The sequence below is a fragment of the Caretta caretta genome, chromosome 9 (genome assembly GCF_965140235.1).
Source record: "Caretta caretta isolate rCarCar2 chromosome 9, rCarCar1.hap1, whole genome shotgun sequence".
Lineage (NCBI taxonomy): Eukaryota > Metazoa > Chordata > Testudines > Cheloniidae > Caretta > Caretta caretta.
Genome location: NC_134214.1, coordinates 103,688,772 through 103,709,619, shown reverse-complemented (window position 1 = coordinate 103,709,619; position 20,848 = coordinate 103,688,772). Strand labels below are relative to the sequence as shown.

Below are 20,848 nucleotides of genomic sequence, written 5' to 3'. Positions count from 1 at the left end.
ATAATCAGGATGGCCCATTTCAAACAGTTGACAAGAAGGTGTGAGTAACAGTATGGGGGGGAAATTAGCATGGGGAAATAGTTTTTACTTTGTGTAAACTCAGGTTTCAGAGTAACAGCCGTGTTAGTCTGTATTCGCAAAAAGAAAAGGAGTACTTGTGGCACCTTAGAGACTAACCAATTTATTTGAGCATGAGCTTTCGTGAGCTACAGCTCACTTCATCGGATGCATACCGTGGAAACTGCAGCAGACTTTATATACACACAGAGAATATGAAACAATACCTCCTCCCACCCCACTAGTGATCAATACTATCATGGTGAAATGGCTGTAGCAATAGTCTGTGTAAAGTTATGAAATTCTCCCCATAGGGTGTTAAAGGCACAAGTTCCAACTGATGTAGCCTGGTTAGGTGGAACTGATCAACAAGGCCTCTCCTAAAGAAAGGGACATGTGTTTGCCTGAATTTGCATTTCCACTGTAAACAGATTCCTCAGAGGACAAGAGGGGGAAGAAAGAAGCAGTATACACGTGGAAAGAAACAGCACAAAGCCTCCTTCCTCCACCAAACTCCATGTCTCTTTGCTCTCAGTAAGAAAGAATTTTACCTAAGGTGAACACTCGGAAAAATGCTTTTCAAAGGGTGACTGTGCTATAAAAAGAAAAGGAGTACTTGTGGCACCTTAGAGACTAACCAAGTTATCTGAGCATAAGCTTTTGTGAGCTACAGCTCACTTCATCGGATTGAAGTGAGCTGTAGCTCACGAAAGCTTATGCTCAAATAAATTGGTTAGTCTCTAAGGTGCCACAAGTACTCCTTTTCTTTTTGCGAATACAGACTAACATGGCTGTTACTCTGAAACCTGTGCTATAAAAGTGAAGAGCAAAAACACCAAAGTTCGCTCTCCCTAACCGTCTCCCTTTCACCTAAGACGATCAGAGAAACAGCTGCCTGACCCTGGAAGCAGATCCTGACCTGAGAGTTTGGGCAGCAATATTACTGGAATCTGTGGGAAGGGCCTTCACAAGTCTAGTTTGTTAAATTTAGAAAGCACTTTATTTTTCTTGTAACCATTTCTTACTTTAATGCCTCATTGTTTAGTCACTTAAAACCTGTTTGTAGTTAAATAAACTTGTTTTATTCTTGAACCAAAACTAATCCAGGGTTGTGAACCATAAATGGAATTATCCACAAAGTGGCAGATTTGTGTGTATTGACCTCCTAGAGGTACAACAGACCTAATCTATCTGGCCTGTCCCTGAGAGGGCTGGACAGCGCACAGCACGTCTTGGGGGTAAAGGTCAGGACAGGGAGTGTGTTAGGGTCATCCTGCATGTGGTAGCCCAGTCTGATGGAAGCCAAAGTGTGACTGGTGAGTGTTGACAAGCTGCTGGGATCAGAGTCGTAGCTGTACACAGACACTCATGGGGAGAGCGGGGAGCTGCATGGTGCCAGGCTGTTTGTGAGCTACCCACATCAGAGGCTACAACAGTGAAGCATGGTGAGGCACCCTGCATTGTAGGCCACGTGACACAGCCCCGCACTAGTCTGGAATACACCCTGAACATCATACCTGGCCCACAGCAAGAGCCCCCCAGCTGCTGTAGTGTCATAAAACACTCTGTGACGTTCTGTACTTTGGGGGGAATACCCTACAGTCCCATGTTCATCCTTATGATTGTGTGGTATCCAATGCAAAGTTTGTCATGTGGGGTGGCTTCAGAAGGCTTATGATGCACTGAGCATTGTTATACTAATGTTATAGGTTGTAATTTCATGTATATAGTTAGGAGGCTAAAAATGCCTCATGGCTTAAAACAAGCCCAGGCAAAAACTCTCCAAGGCACTTCACACCTCATCAGAGCATGTATGGGACAAACCCAGCCCAGCCTCACAGGAACAAAGGACACTGGCCTAGGTAGCAACAAAGGATGTGTTGGACTCTCAAGTGAGTCACCCCTGTTCCTTTGGTCAGTTTGGGACGATGATGAGGTAATGCTCACATGACTGGGGGGGGGGGGGGCGCAAAGCCAAGAGGGAAGAAAGAAAGAAAGATAAAATTGAGACACGTTTGCCATGCTCTCTCTCTTCCACCTCCATCTACAGACATCACCACCAAGCGACTGAAGTGCTGATCAAAGTGGAGAGCCTGGCTGAAGGGTGGGCAACCAGCCAGCCTGTGGAGAGAAGCATCTGCCATTTCCACATTTTCTGTTAGCTCCCTCCCCCCACCCCCAATGAATAACGGGCCTACCCTATCTTGAGCTGAGCTTAAGTGCAAACCATTTTAAATATTACTCCCTCAAAGGGTTAGATGGTGCCATACATTAGCTAAGGTATATGTTGAGTAAATAAGTTAATTAGATCCCTATCTCTGTGCATAAAGTTGGTAGAATCTGTCAACCTTACAAAAAGCTGGGTTTTTCTTTTTAAGGGGTGGTTGTGGCAGCATCTCCAAAATGACCTAAAATTTGGATCGCTCACCTCTGCCGGCACTCCCAGGAGGTACACCAGGTTTCAAGGCAATCTTTATTAATCATAACCAGTAAGAGACAAAAATCTACCTTTTTATTTCAAGTATTAATATTACAAATCTGATTTAATCATCTGAGTAGAGAAGATATGTTACAGAAGTGTTTCAATCACAACTCTGTGATGGATGTATTTGATTTAGTTCTAAGTAAGACCCTGAGCCAACTGCCTCCACAGTTTATCTCAAACAGTGGTTAAAAAAGGCTCCAAGTTAGTCCTCCCCCATTTCCCACTCCCCCTTCCCATTTTAACTTTCATAAAATCGCTGGAGGGCAATTAGAATGAAGATTGAATCATAAGCAAACAGATGCACTCGAACCTCACTAAAGAGACCTGGGGATGGATGAGCAGCCCTGGACCTAAAGTTACATATATCACCTTGTCCTGTAACTGGGGTTCAGCAGAAAACAGTGTTTCACCTGCTTCTGAGTGCAGCAGCAGGGGATTATGCAAGCACTGCTCCTGGGAACACAGAACAGCAGCAGATGCTTAGAAACCTTTAATAGATTTTCAATGTTAATCAGCCAGAACCTAGCTATTTTCTCTAATGGTACAAACAATGATTACATAGCACAGGCCCAGTGTGTACACCCCAAGAGGCATTCAGGAATCTAGGAGCCTAGTCTTTAAAGCAAACTCAGCACTGAGCTTCCGCATGACTTCTGCATGGCTCAGCCCATACTGTTCTTTTCTAGTAGATCCATAGTTTTCTTTCACATATTTTGCAAATGGTGTTAGCTGTGCTCTAGCAGGAGTACCATCCTTCCGTGTGGGTTGGCACAGGACTAACTGTCCCTTACAAAGTGCACACACAAAGCGTTCTGTGTCCAGTGACTTGGAATGGCGCCCAATTCTAAAATAAAACAAAAGTCAGTGTAGTGCCTGAGTCTGGAGACACCTTGGAATAATAGCTCAAAGGTGCAAATTGTTCACATTGAGATCAAGTGTACATTAACTCTGACACCTAAAGATAATCTAAATGGCAACATTACTATTCCCCTGCTGATCATTTTAGCAGGAATATTCAGCTAGTGATTTTTATCATGCAGTCTCAGATCACTGCCCACATTTTCCTGCCAAAAAGCCTGAAACATCCCTTATCCAGCTGCCAAGGTGGAACCTTCAGCTTCTTCCTGATAATGTCTACAGCAGGGGTGGCCAACCTGAGCCTGAGAAAGAGCCAGAATTTTCCAATGTACATTGACAAAGAGCCACAGTAATACATCAGCAGCCCCCCCCCCCCTCCCAGCACCTCCCACCCACTGGCAGTCCAGCACCTCGTTCAGCACCTCCCGATCAGCTGTTTTGGTGTGCAGGCTTGGGGGGGGGGGGAAGGGAAGGAGCGAAGGCACTGCAGGCTGAGGGGAGGGGGTGGGAAGGGGTGGAGTGGGGGGCATGGCCTGTCACAGAGCCAGGGGTTCAGCAGGGAGCACCCCCCCAGCACATTGGAAAGTTGGCATCTGCAGCTCCAGCCCTGGAGTCGGTGCCTATACAAGGAGTTGCACATTAACTTCTGAAGCGCCACATGTGACTCCAGAGCCACAGGTTGGCCACCCCTGGTCTACAGTGTTATGTGATGGTAATACGAAGTTTAACAGAACATAAAAAAAATATATATGAACAGAGTAAAGCAAGTTCAGATGAATACCAAAACAAACAACAAGGAATTCAGTGATATTCATGTTAATTTTTAGTTCAATAAACCCCCCCTCTAATTTAAGTTTACATGAAGCTGTGCAGCACTTCAGCCTGCCACACTGAAGTGCTGCAGAAGCTGAGGGCCCTGCTGTTGAATTTGTTCCCCACAATACATATTCTAGATCTCAGATCAATCTTCTTTAAACATTCTTTATTTAACTGGGAATTGGTCCTGCTTCGAGCAGGGGGTTGGACTAGATGACCTTCAGGGGTCCCTTCCAACCCTGATATTCTGTGATTCTATGATCCCAGTGGTCCCACAAGCTCTTTATCACTTACAGTGGGATAAACAGAAGCTTTAACAATCCCAGGGAGCAGCTTAATTTTTCTGCTTGTGTTTCAAATAAGTTTATTGGTAAAAGATGAGATCATAGTGTATCAGAGCTCCTGCATTACACTCCTAATAGAGAAGTAGGGAGAGATCCAAGTAGTCTCATAACATGAACCTGAGTTTAATGTTTGTTTCCTTAATACTGTCCTACAGGGGGAGGGATAGCTCAGTGGTTTGAGCATTGACCTGCTAAATCCAGGGTTGTGAGTTCAATCCTTGAGGGGGCCATTTGGGATCTGGGGCAAAAATTGGGGATTGGTCCTGCTTTGAGCAGGGGGTTGGACTAGATGACCTCCTGAGGTCCCTTCCAACCCTGGTATTCTATGATTCTATTACCTTCTCTATGTAACAAGCATTATAGTTGCTAAGGGAAGATGAAGAATCAAGGTTAGAAAGTTAGGTGTGTTCCCTCAGAGGATAAAAGGGGTCAGAAATATTGAAAAGTCTGAGTACCCTTGAAGAAAACTCACTGCTCCAAAGGACAGCAGTATGTGGAACACCAGCCACTAAGGGTTGTGGCTAACAGAGACTCAGTGTGTCTGTAGGTTGGAGACTGAGCAAACTGAGTTAAAATCAATCCATTTCATAATTGTTAAAGGGTTTTTAGGGAACAGCTGTAGTGTGCAGTGCATGAGAGTGTCAGCATTGAGGGGGTGGGGAGAGGGACCCTTGCCTGGAGCAAGTCTTGTCATTTGCTCACTCTGTCCTGGGCTTGATGCAGAAATCAATAGGTGACATTCTCTGGCATGTGTTTTGCAGGAGGTAAGGCTAGATGACTGACATGTCCCTTTCTGCCCTTGAAAGTTATGAATCTCTCAAATCCTCAGATTTCCAGACTGCTCACTCAAAACAACCCACCTCCCAACTCTCTGTTCTCAGCTAAGCCATTAAAAAGAGCACCAGCAGGGGGAGGCAGGTCTAAGTATAACTCCATATGGTACTCCTGGGGGGATTCTGTGCCCATAGAGGGGCATAGAATTCATATGGCCCGCATTTTTCTGTGCCCCCCGGGCAGAAAAATGCAAAAAAAAAAATCTGTTGGTGGACATGCGCCTCTTCCCCAGCAGCCCAGGCAGTGCATCTGTTCCAGTGCACCTGGAGCAGCCTCAGAGACAGGGGACAGGGGATGGGCGTGCATGCCTGCATGATCACCATCAGGGTGGAGGGGTGTACATGTGTGCCAACCAGGGGGGGTGGGGGGGGAGAAGAGAGACTGACTCTCTAGGCTAGTCTACACTGGCAATGCTAAAGTGGCTTTAGCATGGCTTTAATGTGGCTCGTATGGTCACAGTGGAGCATTGGGAGAGAGCTCTCCCAGGGCTGTAAAAAACCCACCTCCGTGAGGGGTGCAGCTACTAGCACTGGTGCACTGTCCACACTGGCACTTTATAGCGCTGAAACTTGCTGCGCTCAGGGGGGTGTTTTTTCACAAAAATGATGATGGGATAACATGGTTTTGGTAATTAAATATTCATGGTAAATAGGCCCAATGGCCTGTGATGGGTTTTTAGATGGGGTAAGATCCAAGTTACCCGGGAAGGAATTTTCTGTAGTATCTGGCTGATGAATCTTGCCCATATGCTCAGGGTTTAGCTGATCGCCATATTTGGGGTCGGGAAGGAATTTTCCTCCAGGGCAGATTGGAAGGCCCTGGAGGTTTTTCGCCTTCCTCTGTAGCATGGGGCACGGGTCACTTGCTGGAGGATTCTCTGCTCCTTGAGGTCTTCAAACTACAATTTGGGGACTTCAATAGCACAGATATAGATGTGAGGTCTTTTTTAGGAGTGGTGGGTGAAATTCTGTGGCCTGCATTGTGCAGGAGGTCAGACTAGATGATCATAATGGTCCCTTCTGGCCTAAATATCTATGAATCTATGAATCTATGAGTGAGAAAGTTGCAGAGCTGTAAATTGCCAGTGTAGACAAGCCCTGTGTCCCTTTCTCTTGCTACTGCAGCTCCCTGGCATGTAAGGGTAGAGCTTTTTATTATGCAGGAGGCAGTCTAGAGGCACAAATGTAGCACCCTGATTGTGTAGTAAAGTTGTTAAAGTTGCTGTTGATGGTTATTTGATCTCATTCTCTGAGGCAGAAATGTAGCAGAATGTCTACTATTGTTAGTTAACTGTTCCCATTCTCAGTCAATTCCCCCAGGAACATTAAAACCTGTGAAAGCTTTAAGGCCCCTACATTGCCAGAGTGATGTAAAGGAGTCTTATTATAAATGACAGTAAGGGAATCCTCAGCTAGGAAGATCTATGTGCTTTCTCACTTTTTATCAAGCAGTCAATAAAATGTCAGGACAATCAGAAACAAGCACTTCCCAAAGTACCCAGCCAGGTCCAGGACAATGATTAGCAAGACTATATGACTTTCAAGTGTGAAAGTCTGAGCAATTTAAAATGACATTCTACTTTTTTTTTTTTTCACGCTGTTTGTTCTGTAATGTAATTTAAATGAAAATCCAGGATTATAACTGGAATGCAGGATATTAGTTGCCAAGTGTTTGTAACTTCACTTTCATGTGTTTAGGAAATGCTGAATAATTGTGACTTTTTTCCGTATTGTAGTTTAAATAAATTACCAAAACAATTGAAACTGGTGTGATTATATTGCATTATTTTGACAAATAAATATATAGAATTTTGCAGAATTTTGAGGCACAGAATCCCCCCAGAAGTAATATGGGTCTGCGAGGGAAACTGCCTGGAAGCATCAGTTGGGAATTCTTGGTGGGAACAGAAGAGGGAAAACAAGGCAATAAAAAAACATTTCAGTTCATAGAGGTGAGACCTTTAATTCTTAAAGTGCTTTAAGAGTTAAAGGGCTAAGCTTAACTTGTGGACACGGTGAAAACAAAGTTAACAGATGACCAAAGGCAAGTAAATATTACTCACGTGGTTTTGCACAGAGAACACTTATAAGTGAACTTGTATTTAATCTCATAGCTGTGGCACTGTGTCACCACTGGCAGCTCTGGATGAACCACAGTTGATTTCTTAGCATAGAATCTCCAAAACTGCCCGTGGCCATCTCGAATTCCATTGATTACCCAAGTAGCTGCATGGCAAATCTCATGGATCAATGTGTCTCGAAGCCGGTCTTGGGGAAGGCAGGAGAGAAGACAAATTAAGAACACTGCCATTAAAAAGTCAGGTCTCTCATTCTTCATTGGTTTTATTAGCAGGGCTTTGGAGCGGAGCCCGGAGCTTGAGCGCAGAGCAGTGGAGCTGCAGGTTTTTGCCCGGAGCTGGAGCGGAGCCAGAGCACAGAAAATCTTGACTGCTCCACTACTCCAGTGGTTTTTTTTTTCCATTTTCAAACCAAATTAAATGATATTTAGCAAGAAATTCCTAAAGGTGCCAAAAAGTTTCACATTGTATAAAACATTTGATATTAACATTTACGTTACCACTTTACGTAATATGTCACAGTTATTCTCACTTCAGTCAAAATCAAGATTTAATGTACAGATACAAAATTACAAAGTTTCATTAAAGAATTAGATAATTATCAGACATCCAGCAACATTGCAGACTGCTCCCACCCTTGTGCCAAGGTTAGGCGAGTACATACTCGTGTAGATTAGTTAGATAGATTAGTTTGTGTTGATCAACCCTTACAAAAGAAGTATCAACGAGATGCGCTGAGTGCTGCGATTACAGAAAAGTGCGACGCAAGATGCAACATTTAGGATATCACAAACAGGTATATTGCAAAAAAAAAAAAGTTTTTGTTTATTGATATATTAAGATATCGCAAGAGATATTAACCACTTAAGCTCATTTCTCACACGGGCTCCCGTTACCGGTACATTTGTACATGCTCCCATATCACTCTGGCGGACTTATTTTATATGTCATCTGTTTAACGGTCTTTTGGTAGCGTTGTTTGTAATTTTAAATTTACTGAAAAAGTCGCATGCAGCAGGCATATAAATATACAGTAAACATTTTTGCATAAATTAGGAGTGATTTTTGTGATATATCCAGAGAGATTGGAAAATGTCCAACACAACTTTGGGGGTGAATCCTTAGGTCATTTTAAGAAAAAACGTTTCTGTGAACACGTGTCCTAAAATTCTTCCTAAGGGAGCTACAGTCCCTTCAAGGAGGTGATGAAAAGTTAATTTCTGATCAATATCTCAAAAATGCTTTAATATAAAGTAATGAAATTATGTCTGTATCTTAGCGTTAGTATGTGCTACCATATTATATTATCCAAAATTATTTAAACCATAGGCGCCCGAACTGGCGGTTGGTCATTTTTATTTCATATTTCAAGAAAGGCTGGTCATTGACTGCCCCTGGCTACGAGCGGTAATACTATGTTCCATAATAAGTTAATAATTTTTGGTTATTATTTATTATTACGTTTAAAATTTATGGTTCCAAAGTTGAAAAATAAGTAATAAGTAAAATTGTTTGTATCATTCTAAGCATCCAAGCAGATTAAATTTTTTAAACAGTTTTCTTGGAAACGGTTAATTATACAAAATACATTAAGAGTACCATTTTAATGCGTGTTTTTGCATTAAATCATATTCCAGGATCGTATCTGTTAAATAGTCGAAGATTTAAAATATATTAAATAAAATTGGCCCAGTCCCCCAGTTCAGGACGCCTGTAGTTTAAATAATTTTATTTGAATGATGTTGTACGATAGAACGTTGGAAATAAACTTTAATGGGAAAGCGGATTCAAACTGTAAGCACAGTCCTTTTAGTAAAGAGAGCAAATTTTCGGAAATATGTTTTTCCCTCATCAGGCTGGAAACATTATACAAGATAGAGCAGATAATAGGTTCTATCTTGTATAATCTATTCAGGCTGATGAAGCAAAAACATATTTCCGAAAATTTGCTCTCTTTACTAAAAGGACTGTGCTTGCAATTTGAATCCGCTTTCCCACTGAAGTTTATTTTCAACCTTGTAACGTGTAGCTCGTTACTTCCCAACAATTAATGTTGTAGAACAGGGACAGCACATACTAACGCTACAGCACATACCAAATTTCATTGACATATCTATATTAAAGCGTTTTTGAGATATTAATTAAAAACTTGGAGAATATTTCAAATATTTTTACTGCAAAATTTCATTAGAAAAACTAACGTGCAATTTATAAATACAAATTTATATTATGTATATTAAAAATACTTCTTACTTCATTAAAACTGCAAGGAACATGTTTAATATTAAAATATACTTTAATAATAATTTTGTGTAAAAAGAAAATGTGATCACTTTTGTCCAGAAAATCCAAAATAAATTAGAAGTACCGTAAGTGGTTAAGATATCACAAGCAGGAACATTATAAAAAATGTAATGCTTTTGTTCATTGCTTTTTGAAGATCATAACAAGAAACATTTGGATGCGGTAGCAGCACAAGAAGATTTGGCCATGGCTTCAACAAAAAAAAAATCAAATCTGCCCCCCATGATTGATAGCCGATTTATGGAAAAGGATCTCAACGACCGTCTTTACTTTTGAATTTGAAAAGCCCAAATTTGGGCTTTTGGGAAAAGCAAAGAAGAAATCGGCAATGTGCAAGGTGGAAAAGGAAGTGAATGGCGAGCTCAAACCATGTAGCTTCAATACAAGTGAACCAAGTGCCGTGAAAGGTTTCAACCTTTGGCAGCATATAAAAAGTAACCATCCTGAAAACCACGCAGCTCTGGTTACAAAAAAGGACCAGGAAGATGAGGCAAAACAGAAAGCTGATGCGGCTAAACAACGTTCATCTGGCTCTTTGAAAACTCCTGGAGAAAAGATTTTTGCGGAGCTTCATCTGAAAAGAATGCCCAAAATTGAGCAGACAAAACTTGACTCATATTTGAAGTCCTCAAAGGTTACAGTCACCGTGGATGCCAATACTTTCCATGAAGGACTGATGGAAATGGTTTGCTTGAGTTCAACACCGCTCACTACCTTCAGGCTAAAGAACAAAGGATTCCAAAAAATTGCAGGTGAAACGGGTCAGCAGCTTGGCGTTTTGACGGGGCACAATGCGGTTCGTCATTTAGTTGTCAGCACAGCTGAGTCTGGTCGCAAAGAGCTCAAGAAAGCTTTGGAGCAAAAATTGTGCTACCTGAAAACGGATGCGGCAACCCGTGGAAACAGAAATTTCCTTGCAATCAATGCTCAGTACTACAAAGAAGGAAAAGATTAAGCTGTGGTAAAAACCTTGGACATAATCAACACTGAAGGGCATCACAATTCTTCGTATATGAAAAGTCAAGTAAAAGCTATTTTAGAAAAATTTGGGATCAGTGAAATGCAAGCGCTGAGCATCTGCGTTGACAATGCAGCAAACATAACATGTGCCGTCAACATTTTCAGTGAGGACAATGAAACCATTTCTACCTCTGAGAACAGGGATGTGGACAGAACTGATGCTGTTTTGCCTGATGAAGGAACTAAAGGAATGGATGAAATCGAACTCAACATGGATGCTGCTGCACAATGGATTAATGACCCTAGCCTCATACTTCCAACACGGCTTCATGAGGACAACTCAGAAGTCCAACTGATGAGGTGTGGTATTCACACTCTTCAGTTGGCAATCTGGGATGGATTGAACAAAGAACATGCGAAGAAATTTCTGGCAAAAATTCAACAAGTCATTGTCCAACTACAAACCCCAAGTATTTGAAGTGTTCTGCTTGATCTACATGGGGTAACTCAATCATTGGATACTGTGACTCGCTGGGGTTTGACATTTGCGATGATTGATCGGCTTCTCATTTTTCAATCTTACTGTGAACAAGTGGCTGCTGCTGGAACAAGAGAACTCAAGTTAATAAAAGCTGAATGGGACGAAGTGATAACCTGCGAGACCTCTTGGCAAAGCCAAACCAACCAACCATGAATCTTCAAGCTGTCGATGTAACCCTGGGAGTTTTAATGAAGGAAACTGTCAAAATTCTTGCAAGAAAATGGTGGACAAATTGCAGAAGGAATTCTATCCTCCATGCAGAAATGCGAAGAGAAGCTTTTTGACAACATTCATTTCCTTGCTAGAGTTTATACTGACCCACGGTATCCGATTCTTCTTACCTCAAGGGAAATACCAAAGACAAAGGAAGGGCTCCTTGATATTGCTCGACAATTCGAAAATGCAAAATCTATTCCTACATTTGAACTTGGCGAAAGAGGTTGAACAAAATGAAACACAATAAAAGGAGTCATCAACAATAGAATTGCAGTTTTGGAAAGTTCACACCCTTCAGAAATAGCAGGCTGTTCTCAAACTTTCATCTCCACTCTGAACTTGTTTGAGCGTCCATTCCTGAGACGTCTTCAACCATCACAGGGAAATGGGAGATAATTCAAGCACCAATTTTTCAGAAGATGACGCCTTCGAAAAAGAATTGGATAAACAAGAAAGACGCCGGCGAGTTTCTGTGATTCATAATTGTAATGAAGCATTATTTGAGAGAAACTTTCGGGAAGATTGTGAGGCAACGGAGTCTATTGATAGGTTAAAAGTTAAGTCTGTTTTTGAGGCCATTCACAACTACCCACACTGCATTCAGGCTGCCTGTGGAATTGCATAAGCTAGTGTAGAGCAACTGTTTTCAGCTTTAAAGTTAATTTTAAATTATTTGTGGCAGGCTATGAAAGACGACTTGATTGCTGCAATAATTTTTTACAGAATAAATTATGAATGATTCTATTTTGTATCATTGTTGATGACTCTTAAATTGTTTTGAAAGCCTGAATAAAAATAATGTTTTTTCAAAATTACAGTATGCACTTTTTTATTTAGTTAAAAATTAATTTGAGTCAGAGCGCAGCTGGAGCAGTCACTATTGGTGCCAGAGCGGAGCAATTCAAAAATTTGATTGCTCCAAATCCCTGTTCATTAGTGTTTGCAAGTACCAGACTGACAGCCCTGGAGACTGTAAAAGATGCCACATGGACAACACTAGTGCAAGCTTCCCCACACAATGTCACTATTCTGACCCAAGTCTGAGAAGGTAATTTGGTTTCTATGTCTTCAGTATCTCCGAGGAGACTAATTGTAATGAGAGTCACTTGTGTTGTGGTCTCTGTTTTTAAAACCACATTAAACACAGGAGCCAGCAAGTAAATGTCAGATGACAAATTACTGACTGTGACACAGTGTCCCATTGGTATTTCACTACTCTGAGTAGCTCGTCAGGCCTGACATACTCACTACATCTAACCCACTTTTGTCATGATATATACCCAAAAGGTGGCATGTAATATATCAATGGAAAGCTAATAGCTCACTGATCATTAATATTCTTACATGGTGTGTTACTCTTGGGGGAATTCTACAACACTGCACAATGCAGAATATTGCAGAATTCCCTGTTTCCCCTGCAGAATTGGGGCTGCAGAACTGCTGGCCACCACTAGGGGATACTGGACTCTGCAGAGCCCAGCTTGCAGTGAGCGGAGCTGGAGGGTGGGTGGGCTGAAAGCTGCACACTCTACTTGATCCTCATTCTCCCGGGGACAGGAGAGAGCTTGGGAGACCCAGCTCTGGCAAAGGGTGAGGAAGAACAGGGTTGCACCATCCTGCGTTCCCTGGCAGGACCATATAGAAGCTGAGGGGGATTAAAGGCTCTGGGGGAGCTGGTGTCTGGGACGGAAGGTGCCCTGTGGTTGGTTTCTAAGGGGAGGGGGGAGGAGTGCTGATATCTGGGCTGGGGGGTGCTCTGTGGCTGGGATCGGGGGGGGGGGGCAGCAAGGGAATGCAGGTGTCTGGGTTCTGGGAGCCCCACACATCTCCCTCCAGCAGCCCCCAACTGGAACTGGGTTATCATTGGGGTTTCTTTAACTCTCTACTCCTGGGGGAATCTTTTTTGCTGTTGTCTGTATTATTGACAGGTATTTAGAAATAAATTACAAAAATAATTGAAACTGGGAGTGATTATATTGTGTCATTTTGAGAAATAAAATATGCAGAATTTTAAAATATTATGCGCAGAATTTTTAATTTTTTGGCACAGAATTCCCCCAGGAGTAGTGTGTATACGGGTTGTACAAAGAGTTATGGATGTATGTTAGAATTATGGTTTTAAAATGTGTTTGGCAAGCAATGCATAATCCCCATCTGCCCTAAACAAATAAGCGTAAAGTTGTTTGTCATCAGGTTGAGATAATGAAGATGCATTTAGATAAAAGAACAACAAAACCATCAATTTAGCGAGTGGGGGAGACAGCCTCTTATGGGGTTCTGCCCCTCAAATGATAAGCAATTGGATCAAATGATTGTATACAATATTGCTGTATTATTAAAAGTGTATTGAGTAATGTCTTTTATGAAAGTCTGTGACATGATGATGACTAATAGCATTGTGAAATGTCTGCATTAGCATGAGTGCACACTCACTGATATTATGCTTTAAAGGCTGTGACCAAACACAGGGAGAAACAGGAGGGAAGGGATTATCTACACATCTCCAATTAAATTAAACAAGATGTGACCAAAAACAATGGAAATCATATTTACATATGAATCAGCAAGGGGATGGGAGGTCCTCAGGCAGGAAAAAACATCATAAGATTATCCTGGGTCTGGGGACAAAACAGTGAGTTTGGGAAGATATACGGAGAGAAGAAGCAGTCATCTTGGCATCCATCACTGGACAGATAAAAGGGGACAGAGCTCTTGCAAGCTGAGTCCTTCAGTCAAGGGGGCTAAAGTCTCTGAGAAGTGAATACAGTATAAATTACTCCCGAGGAGATTCTGCACCAAAAAATTAAAAATTCTGTGCAGAAAATTTAAAAATTTTGTATACAATATTTTAAAATTCTGCACATTTTATTTGTTAAATAAATGTGGAGGCTCCAGCATGGCATTGGGGAGCATAGGCCACTGACTGCACAGAGGTGGGAGATCACTGTGCAGCTTTCCCCACACCTGGACGCAGACTCAGTGGGGAGGCTGCACCCAACCCTGACACAGTGCAATGATCGGGCCTGCCCCAGAAATATCCCATGGTCTTGCCCCTCCGAGCTAGGTGCATCAGGTGTGGGCAGATGGGATCCAAGTGTGGAGGAGTTTAGTGCGGGGGGATCCAGGTGTGGGTTGAAAGGGTTCAGTGTGGGGCAATCTGGGTGTAAATGGCTCAGTGGGGGATCCAGGTGCTTGGGAGGGGGCGGGGTCCAGATGCAGAGGGGCTTGTTGGCAGGTTCTCAGTGAAACAGTAATGGGACTCTGCTGGGGGGTACCGCTGAAGGTGGTTGGGGTTCAGTGCGGAGGTCCAGATGCTGGGGGAGTGGGGCTCAGTGGGGTGGGGATCCAGGTACAGCTGGTTGGGGCTTGGTGGGGTGGCTCATCGGGATGTCCAGGTGCAGGGGGAGTGGGGCTCATTGTTGGGGTTCTGAGTGCGGCATGTGTCTGAGAGGCGCAGGAGGGTTTGCAGAGTTTCCAGAACGAGGTGATGAGAGCTTGGATAAAAGTTTTAGCTGTGTGGATGGATAGGAAAGGTTGCATTTTAGAGATGCTATGCAGAAAAATAAATATTCTTTCCCCTTATTTAATATTCAATATCCTCTTTTCCTTACCTGCAGAGTCACAAACTTTCTCTGAGAGCTCTATCCGAGCATAGCGTTGTACCTCAGGACTTTTTGTTTGTCCAGTTACGCAGTACCCTGCTGTCTTCCGCATCTTTTTGTTCCAGATGATTTCCATTTTCTCTGGCAACTGATATAAAACAAAACAAAACAAAACAGTGCATTTGAACCATGCAGGGGCATGTGCGGGAATTTAAATTTGACCCCTTTTGGAGGGGCACGTTCTGTGCCCCTGCTGAGGCCCAGGTTTGGAGGAACTGTCAGCTCCTGTTGCAGCCTCAGAGTTTGTTCCCCCCCACACCCTGACCCCCACCCCAGGAAGCCCCTGATGATTACTGGGGGACCCTATGCCCCTGCTTGCCCCTCCATCCACACCCCCTGGAACCACATCACTGCCAACTCATTCACTTCCTCAAGTCCTTAAACTTCTGCCCTTGTGTGTGTGTACCACTACAGCCCTTCACAACACACCTTGGTGGGAAAGGACACCTTTGTTCATACCCTTTACACAGAGACAGTGGGAAGTTAGATCTGAGAAACTCACTTTGCCTTCTGTACCTCTCCTTAGGGGCTGAAGAACTTCACTATCTTTAGAGTATAAAACAGCCACAGAATAGTAATATTCTTTAAAAAGTTTTATTAAAAGCAGAGAAAATGGTAGTAAACCAAAAAAGAACTGTTTGCATTATACTACTTAAGTAACAGAGTACAGAGAAAAGAAGGAAAATCTCACATCTCTAGAAATCAAGTCCTTATATGACCTTCCTGCCCTGGTTAGCTTGACAATCTCTTTCTCAGGTATTCAGAGAGAAATGTCTGCATCCCCTCTCACACAACCTGCTTACCAAGATCTCTGATCTAGGGTTGTAGCCTTCCCCAGCAGATTGTCTAAGGAGGTATTAAATGTCCTTCACTGATGCTTAATAGCTGTCTTTCAAATACTTAGCTACCAAATTCAAGTGGAGCCCTTTATAAGATCATTTGACCTACCTGTCCCCAGTTTATCCAGACCTCTTTTTAAAATCTCATCAATTCTCTCTTGCCAGGAAGTGTAACTTCTAATCTTATCAACTACTTAATCTCTGATCCCTTGTTGCTCCAAAATAGCAGCAGAAAGGAACCATCTCTTTCAGGATTCTAGTACTGCTGGTATGCTTAGTGCACGTCTTCACTGCAGTTAACCTGAACTCTTACCTGGTTTTTAGTCCAAACTCCTCTACTGTCCACACAAGAGAAACTTTTGATCTGAATTTGGAGGTGCTTTAAATGCAGGATAGTTTATACAAGTAGGCTTTCCTTTCACTTGCCTTGGACCCTGCCCATTCTGCAGCTAGGATGCAGGCAAAAATCACTCAAGTTCTGATAGTCCTCCAATATCCTTCCCACAGTTCTCCATGAAGGACAGACAAGTTCTGGTAATTGACTGGGAAAGTCTCCTAGAGCATCTCAGTACAGAGAACCATACACACGAGTGAGTGCAGAAACAGTGAGGACTCAGTAAGGTGAGTCTGGCTTTGCTTTTGAAATGCTGGGGTAGGCTAACTCAAGTGCCAATCATCTGGGTAACCTGTGCTGTTAGGGAGCCTACAGCAGCAATTCCCAAACTGTGATCCTGGCAGGCACTTGCTACTGGTCTGCAGAGAGCTGGCTGATCAAGTGGTTCTGGGCTCTTTGATTCCAGTTTTTTATATAGGAGTAGGAGCCAGCTTAAGATGCCTCAATTAGGGTCCACTGCCACATAAGAACAACAAGGAATCTTTTTGGCACCTTAGAGACTAATATATTTATTTGGGCATAAGCTTTTGTGGGCTAGAACCCACTTCATCAGATGCATGGAGTGGAAAATACAGGAGCAGGTATAAATACATGAAAAGATGTGAGTTGCCTTACCAAGTGTGAGGTCAGTCTAACGAGACAATTCAATTGACAGCAGGATACCAAGGGAGGAAAAATAACTTAAGAGTAAGAGAAGCATTCCAATACAATGGGGGCTATACAACTACCTAGACATATAAGAATCAGAAGGCTCCATAAGGGACCAGATTCATCCAAGGTATCTAAAATAAATTTTTCCATATAAGCAACAGATATAGTTACTTAGGGACGTTACATGATTATGAATGGGAAGGGAGTTTGTGTCCTTGCAGTAATGAATGGATCAGGAGGTCTTTCTCCACAAGACTATTAAGAGGTAACACACTGAGAAAGTCTGATAACTCCCAGAGTAAACCTATGATAAATCCCTTTTTAAAACCCTCACATTTTCAACCTGATTCAAATAGAAGCACCTTGTTACAAGGCTGAGCTGCATCCCAGTTAGTGAGCTAGAAGGGCAATGGTTTCACAGAGAAAGCTAGTTAGCGGGATAACAGTGATTTTATTGTCCAGAAATGTGTTTACAAAAGCTACCTTTTGCTCAAAGATGGTGTTGTTATAAAGAGTGTAGAGCTTCTGTATCAACTCATCCTTCTTTTTCCTGAAATTTTTCACATATTGGGATGCTGGGTTTGACAGCTCTTGTAAGAAACAGCCTGGCACCCCACACAGATTCCACCTGCATGAAAAGCAGCAGCAAAAAAAGCACATTTGTTGTCACAGCAGTCTTATGAAAAAGAATGGTTACTTACCTTATAGTAATTATGGTTCTTTGAGAAGTCTTTGTGGATACCATTCTAGTTGTGCACGTTCCCCAGGCATGAGAGATTAGAATCTTTTAAACAGCAGTCAGCCATGCCTGCAGCATGTATGTCTTTATATCCCACATCTAAGGCCATAAAGAACAGCGCAGCTGCAACCATCCCTCAGTTCCCTTGCTAATTCAGAATCCCAAATAACGAGGACTCTGAAAAAAAGTGGGGATGAAGGGCTGGTTGTGGGATCCACGCGGACAATAATAACTTATAGTATTTTTTCTTCTGAGGTAAGTAATTGATTTGAAGTTGGGTCCTTCACAGCGAAGGAGAGTGTCCTAGCCACTGGGATACGGGGTTGTGTGGGCTGGGTCTCAATCTGTCCTGTTGAAATTGTTTTGCTTTTTATAAATAAATAGTCCTTGGAGCAGGAACTTGAACTAGGGTCTCCTGCATTCTAGCTACAAGGAATGCGACCTTCCATGACAAATGGGAAAGTGAACAAGAAGCTAGAGGCTCAAAGGGCAGGCCCATGAGCCTCGGTGAGGACAAGGTGGAGGTCCCATTGGGGGACTGGGTCCTAGACCGGCCAAAAGAGTCTTTCAATGCCTTTCAGGAATCTGATAGTCATCTCATGTGAGAATACTGATCAACCCTGGACACAGGGATGGAGGGCCAATATGGCTGCCAGGTGAACCTTGATCAAAGAGAAGGCAAGGCCCTGGCGCTTTAAGTGAAGCAGGTAATCCAGAATGGATTGCAGAGATGACTGGGTCAGGGAGATATTCCGTTCTGACACCCAGCAGGAGAATTGCTTCTACTTTGCCAGATAAAAGTTGCTCTGGTGGAGGGCTTTTTGCTCTCCAAGAGCATGTGCTGTACCTGACTAGAACAGGCTTGTTCCTCTGGATTCAGCCATGCTCCATCCAAGCTGTGAGGTGGAGAGAGACGAGGTTCAGGTGCAGCAACCGACCGTAATCCTGTGGGAGTAGGTCTGGGCAGCTAGGAAGTGCTAAGGCTAAGTCCATGAGTATGCTGAACCAGTGTTGGCGAGGCCAAGCTGTGGCGATAATAATGATCTGTGCCTTGTCCCTCTTGATTTTTAAGAGGACCTTGCCGATGAGCAGAACTGGCGGGAAGGCATACATCAGGTCTCCTGACCAAGACAGGAGAAAGGCATCGGAAAGTGAGCCTCTGCCAAGACCTTGCAAAGAGCAGAACTGATGACTCTTTCTGTTCTGTCTGGTGGCGAACAGGTCCGCTTGGGGAGCTCCCCACTTCTGGAAGAGCATCCTGACAACCTCCAAGTGAAGGGAACATTTGTGGTGAGAGAAGAAGGACCTGCTGAGGTGATCTGCTAGTGTGTTCCGGACGCCGGGGAGGTGCGAGACTTCCAGGTGGATCGCATGTTGGATACAGAAGTCCCACAGATGAAGGGCTTCCTGGCATAGAGCCGATGAATGAGCTCCCCATTGCCTGCTGACACAGAAGACGGAGGCCATGTTGTCCGTCAACACCTGCATCAACCGACCGGACAGTTGGGGGAAGGAACACTCCGCAAGCCAGGCAGATGGCTCTGAGTTCCCTGATGTTTATATGTAGCACAAGCTTCTCTCGCGACCATAGCCCAAGTCTGCAGTGTACTGAGATGTACTCCCCAACCGAGATTGGATGCATCCAATATCAGGGAAACCGTGAGTTGTGGGCTTGCAAACTAGCACACCCTCCAACACTAGAACTGGATCAGACCACCACTACAAGGAGGTAAGCACTCACGGAGGGATCACGAGGAGTTTGTCCAGGTGATGCCTGGCCGGGAAGTAAAACTATGCCAGCTACATCTGGAGAGGACGTAGTCTGAGCCTCGCACGCCAAACAACATACATGTATGTGGCCACATGCCCCAGTAGTCTGAGACAGACCTGGACAGTGGTGAATGGATGGGCAGTGATGCTGGTGATCCGATCTGACATTGCCCTGAACCTGGCCTGTGGGAAGAACGCTTTGGCTCGGGGAGCTTCGAGGACCACTCCGATAAACTCTATCCTTTGAACTGGAACCAATGTTGATTTTTGTTCGTTTATCAACAGGTCCAGAGCTTGACAGGTGGCTCACCATGTTGTGATGCTGCGCTGGACGTGGACTCTGGAGTGGCCCTTGATGAGTAGTGGTGGCCTACTTCAGGCATCAGGATATCCAGATCTACCCGTACGGGTAGATCTGGATATCCTGATGCCTGAAGTAGGCCACCACTATTGACATGCACTTCGTAAACACCCTTGGTGCCGTTGCCAGGCCAAAAGGGAGCACTGCGAATTGATAGTGGGCAGTCCCAACCATGAATCGTAGGAACCTTCTGTGTCTGTGAAATATCGATATGTGAAAGTAAGCGTCTTTCAGACTGAGGGCGGTGTACCAGTCTCCCAGATCCAGGGAAGGGATGGTGGAGGCCAGGGAGACCATGAGGAACTTCAACTTCTTGAGATACCTGTTGAGGTTTCGCAGGTCGAGAATGGGACACAGGACCCCCCCCCCCCCCGGTCTTTGGGATAAAAAATATAGCGGGAGTAAAACCCTTTCCCTTTCAAGTGCAGAGGAACTTCCTCTTCGACTCCCACTCACAGGAGACCTTGCACCTCCTGGGCGAGCAGATGCTTGTGAGAAGGGTCCCTGAAGTGGGAGGGAGGGATAGAAATAAACTGGAGGGTATGCCCCCCTACTACTGTGCTGAAGACCCACTGGTCCAATGTTATAAAGACTCAGGTAAGGAGATAAACAGTTGGAAAACAACAGGGGTGCTGGATCCAGGACACAGGCTGGAAGGTCGCCCTTGGACACAACCTCAAAATGCCTGCTTATTACCCGGCTGGTTGCGGGTAAGACCTCAAGTGAGCAGAGGAGGTCAGCTGTTGGCCTTGATGGCGCTTGTAGCCCTTGCTCTTCTTGCGGAAGGGCTCTGATCAGGACTGGCTCATGACCTGTGGGACTTTTTTTTTTGCATCCATTACTCACCCCATAGTGACAGCTCCTGTGGCTCCTATCTCACAGTCCTGGGCCTGGCTCCTCACCCTGGGCATTGCAGCCAGGCATGCACGGTTGTAGCACT

General features: G+C 43.8%; 1 protein-coding gene across 5 annotated transcripts in view; it reads right to left on the bottom strand.

The window, feature by feature from the left end:
* Positions 1-2,547: 2,547 nt before the first annotated feature.
* Positions 2,548-20,848, bottom strand: part of GCNA (germ cell nuclear acidic peptidase) — a 54,925-nt gene continuing 36,624 nt past the window's right edge. For all 5 annotated transcript variants that reach the window (XM_048864956.2, XM_048864958.2, XM_048864954.2 and 2 more), the window contains 4 exons: positions 17,522-17,666; positions 15,104-15,242; positions 7,457-7,661; positions 2,548-3,386 (listed from right to left, as the gene is read on the bottom strand). In XM_048864956.2, the coding sequence (XP_048720913.2) occupies positions 3,137-3,386; positions 7,457-7,661; positions 15,104-15,242; positions 17,522-17,666 (739 nt within the window). In that variant the 3' untranslated portion in view covers positions 2,548-3,136. The remainder of the gene's footprint in view (positions 3,387-7,456; positions 7,662-15,103; positions 15,243-17,521; positions 17,667-20,848) is intronic.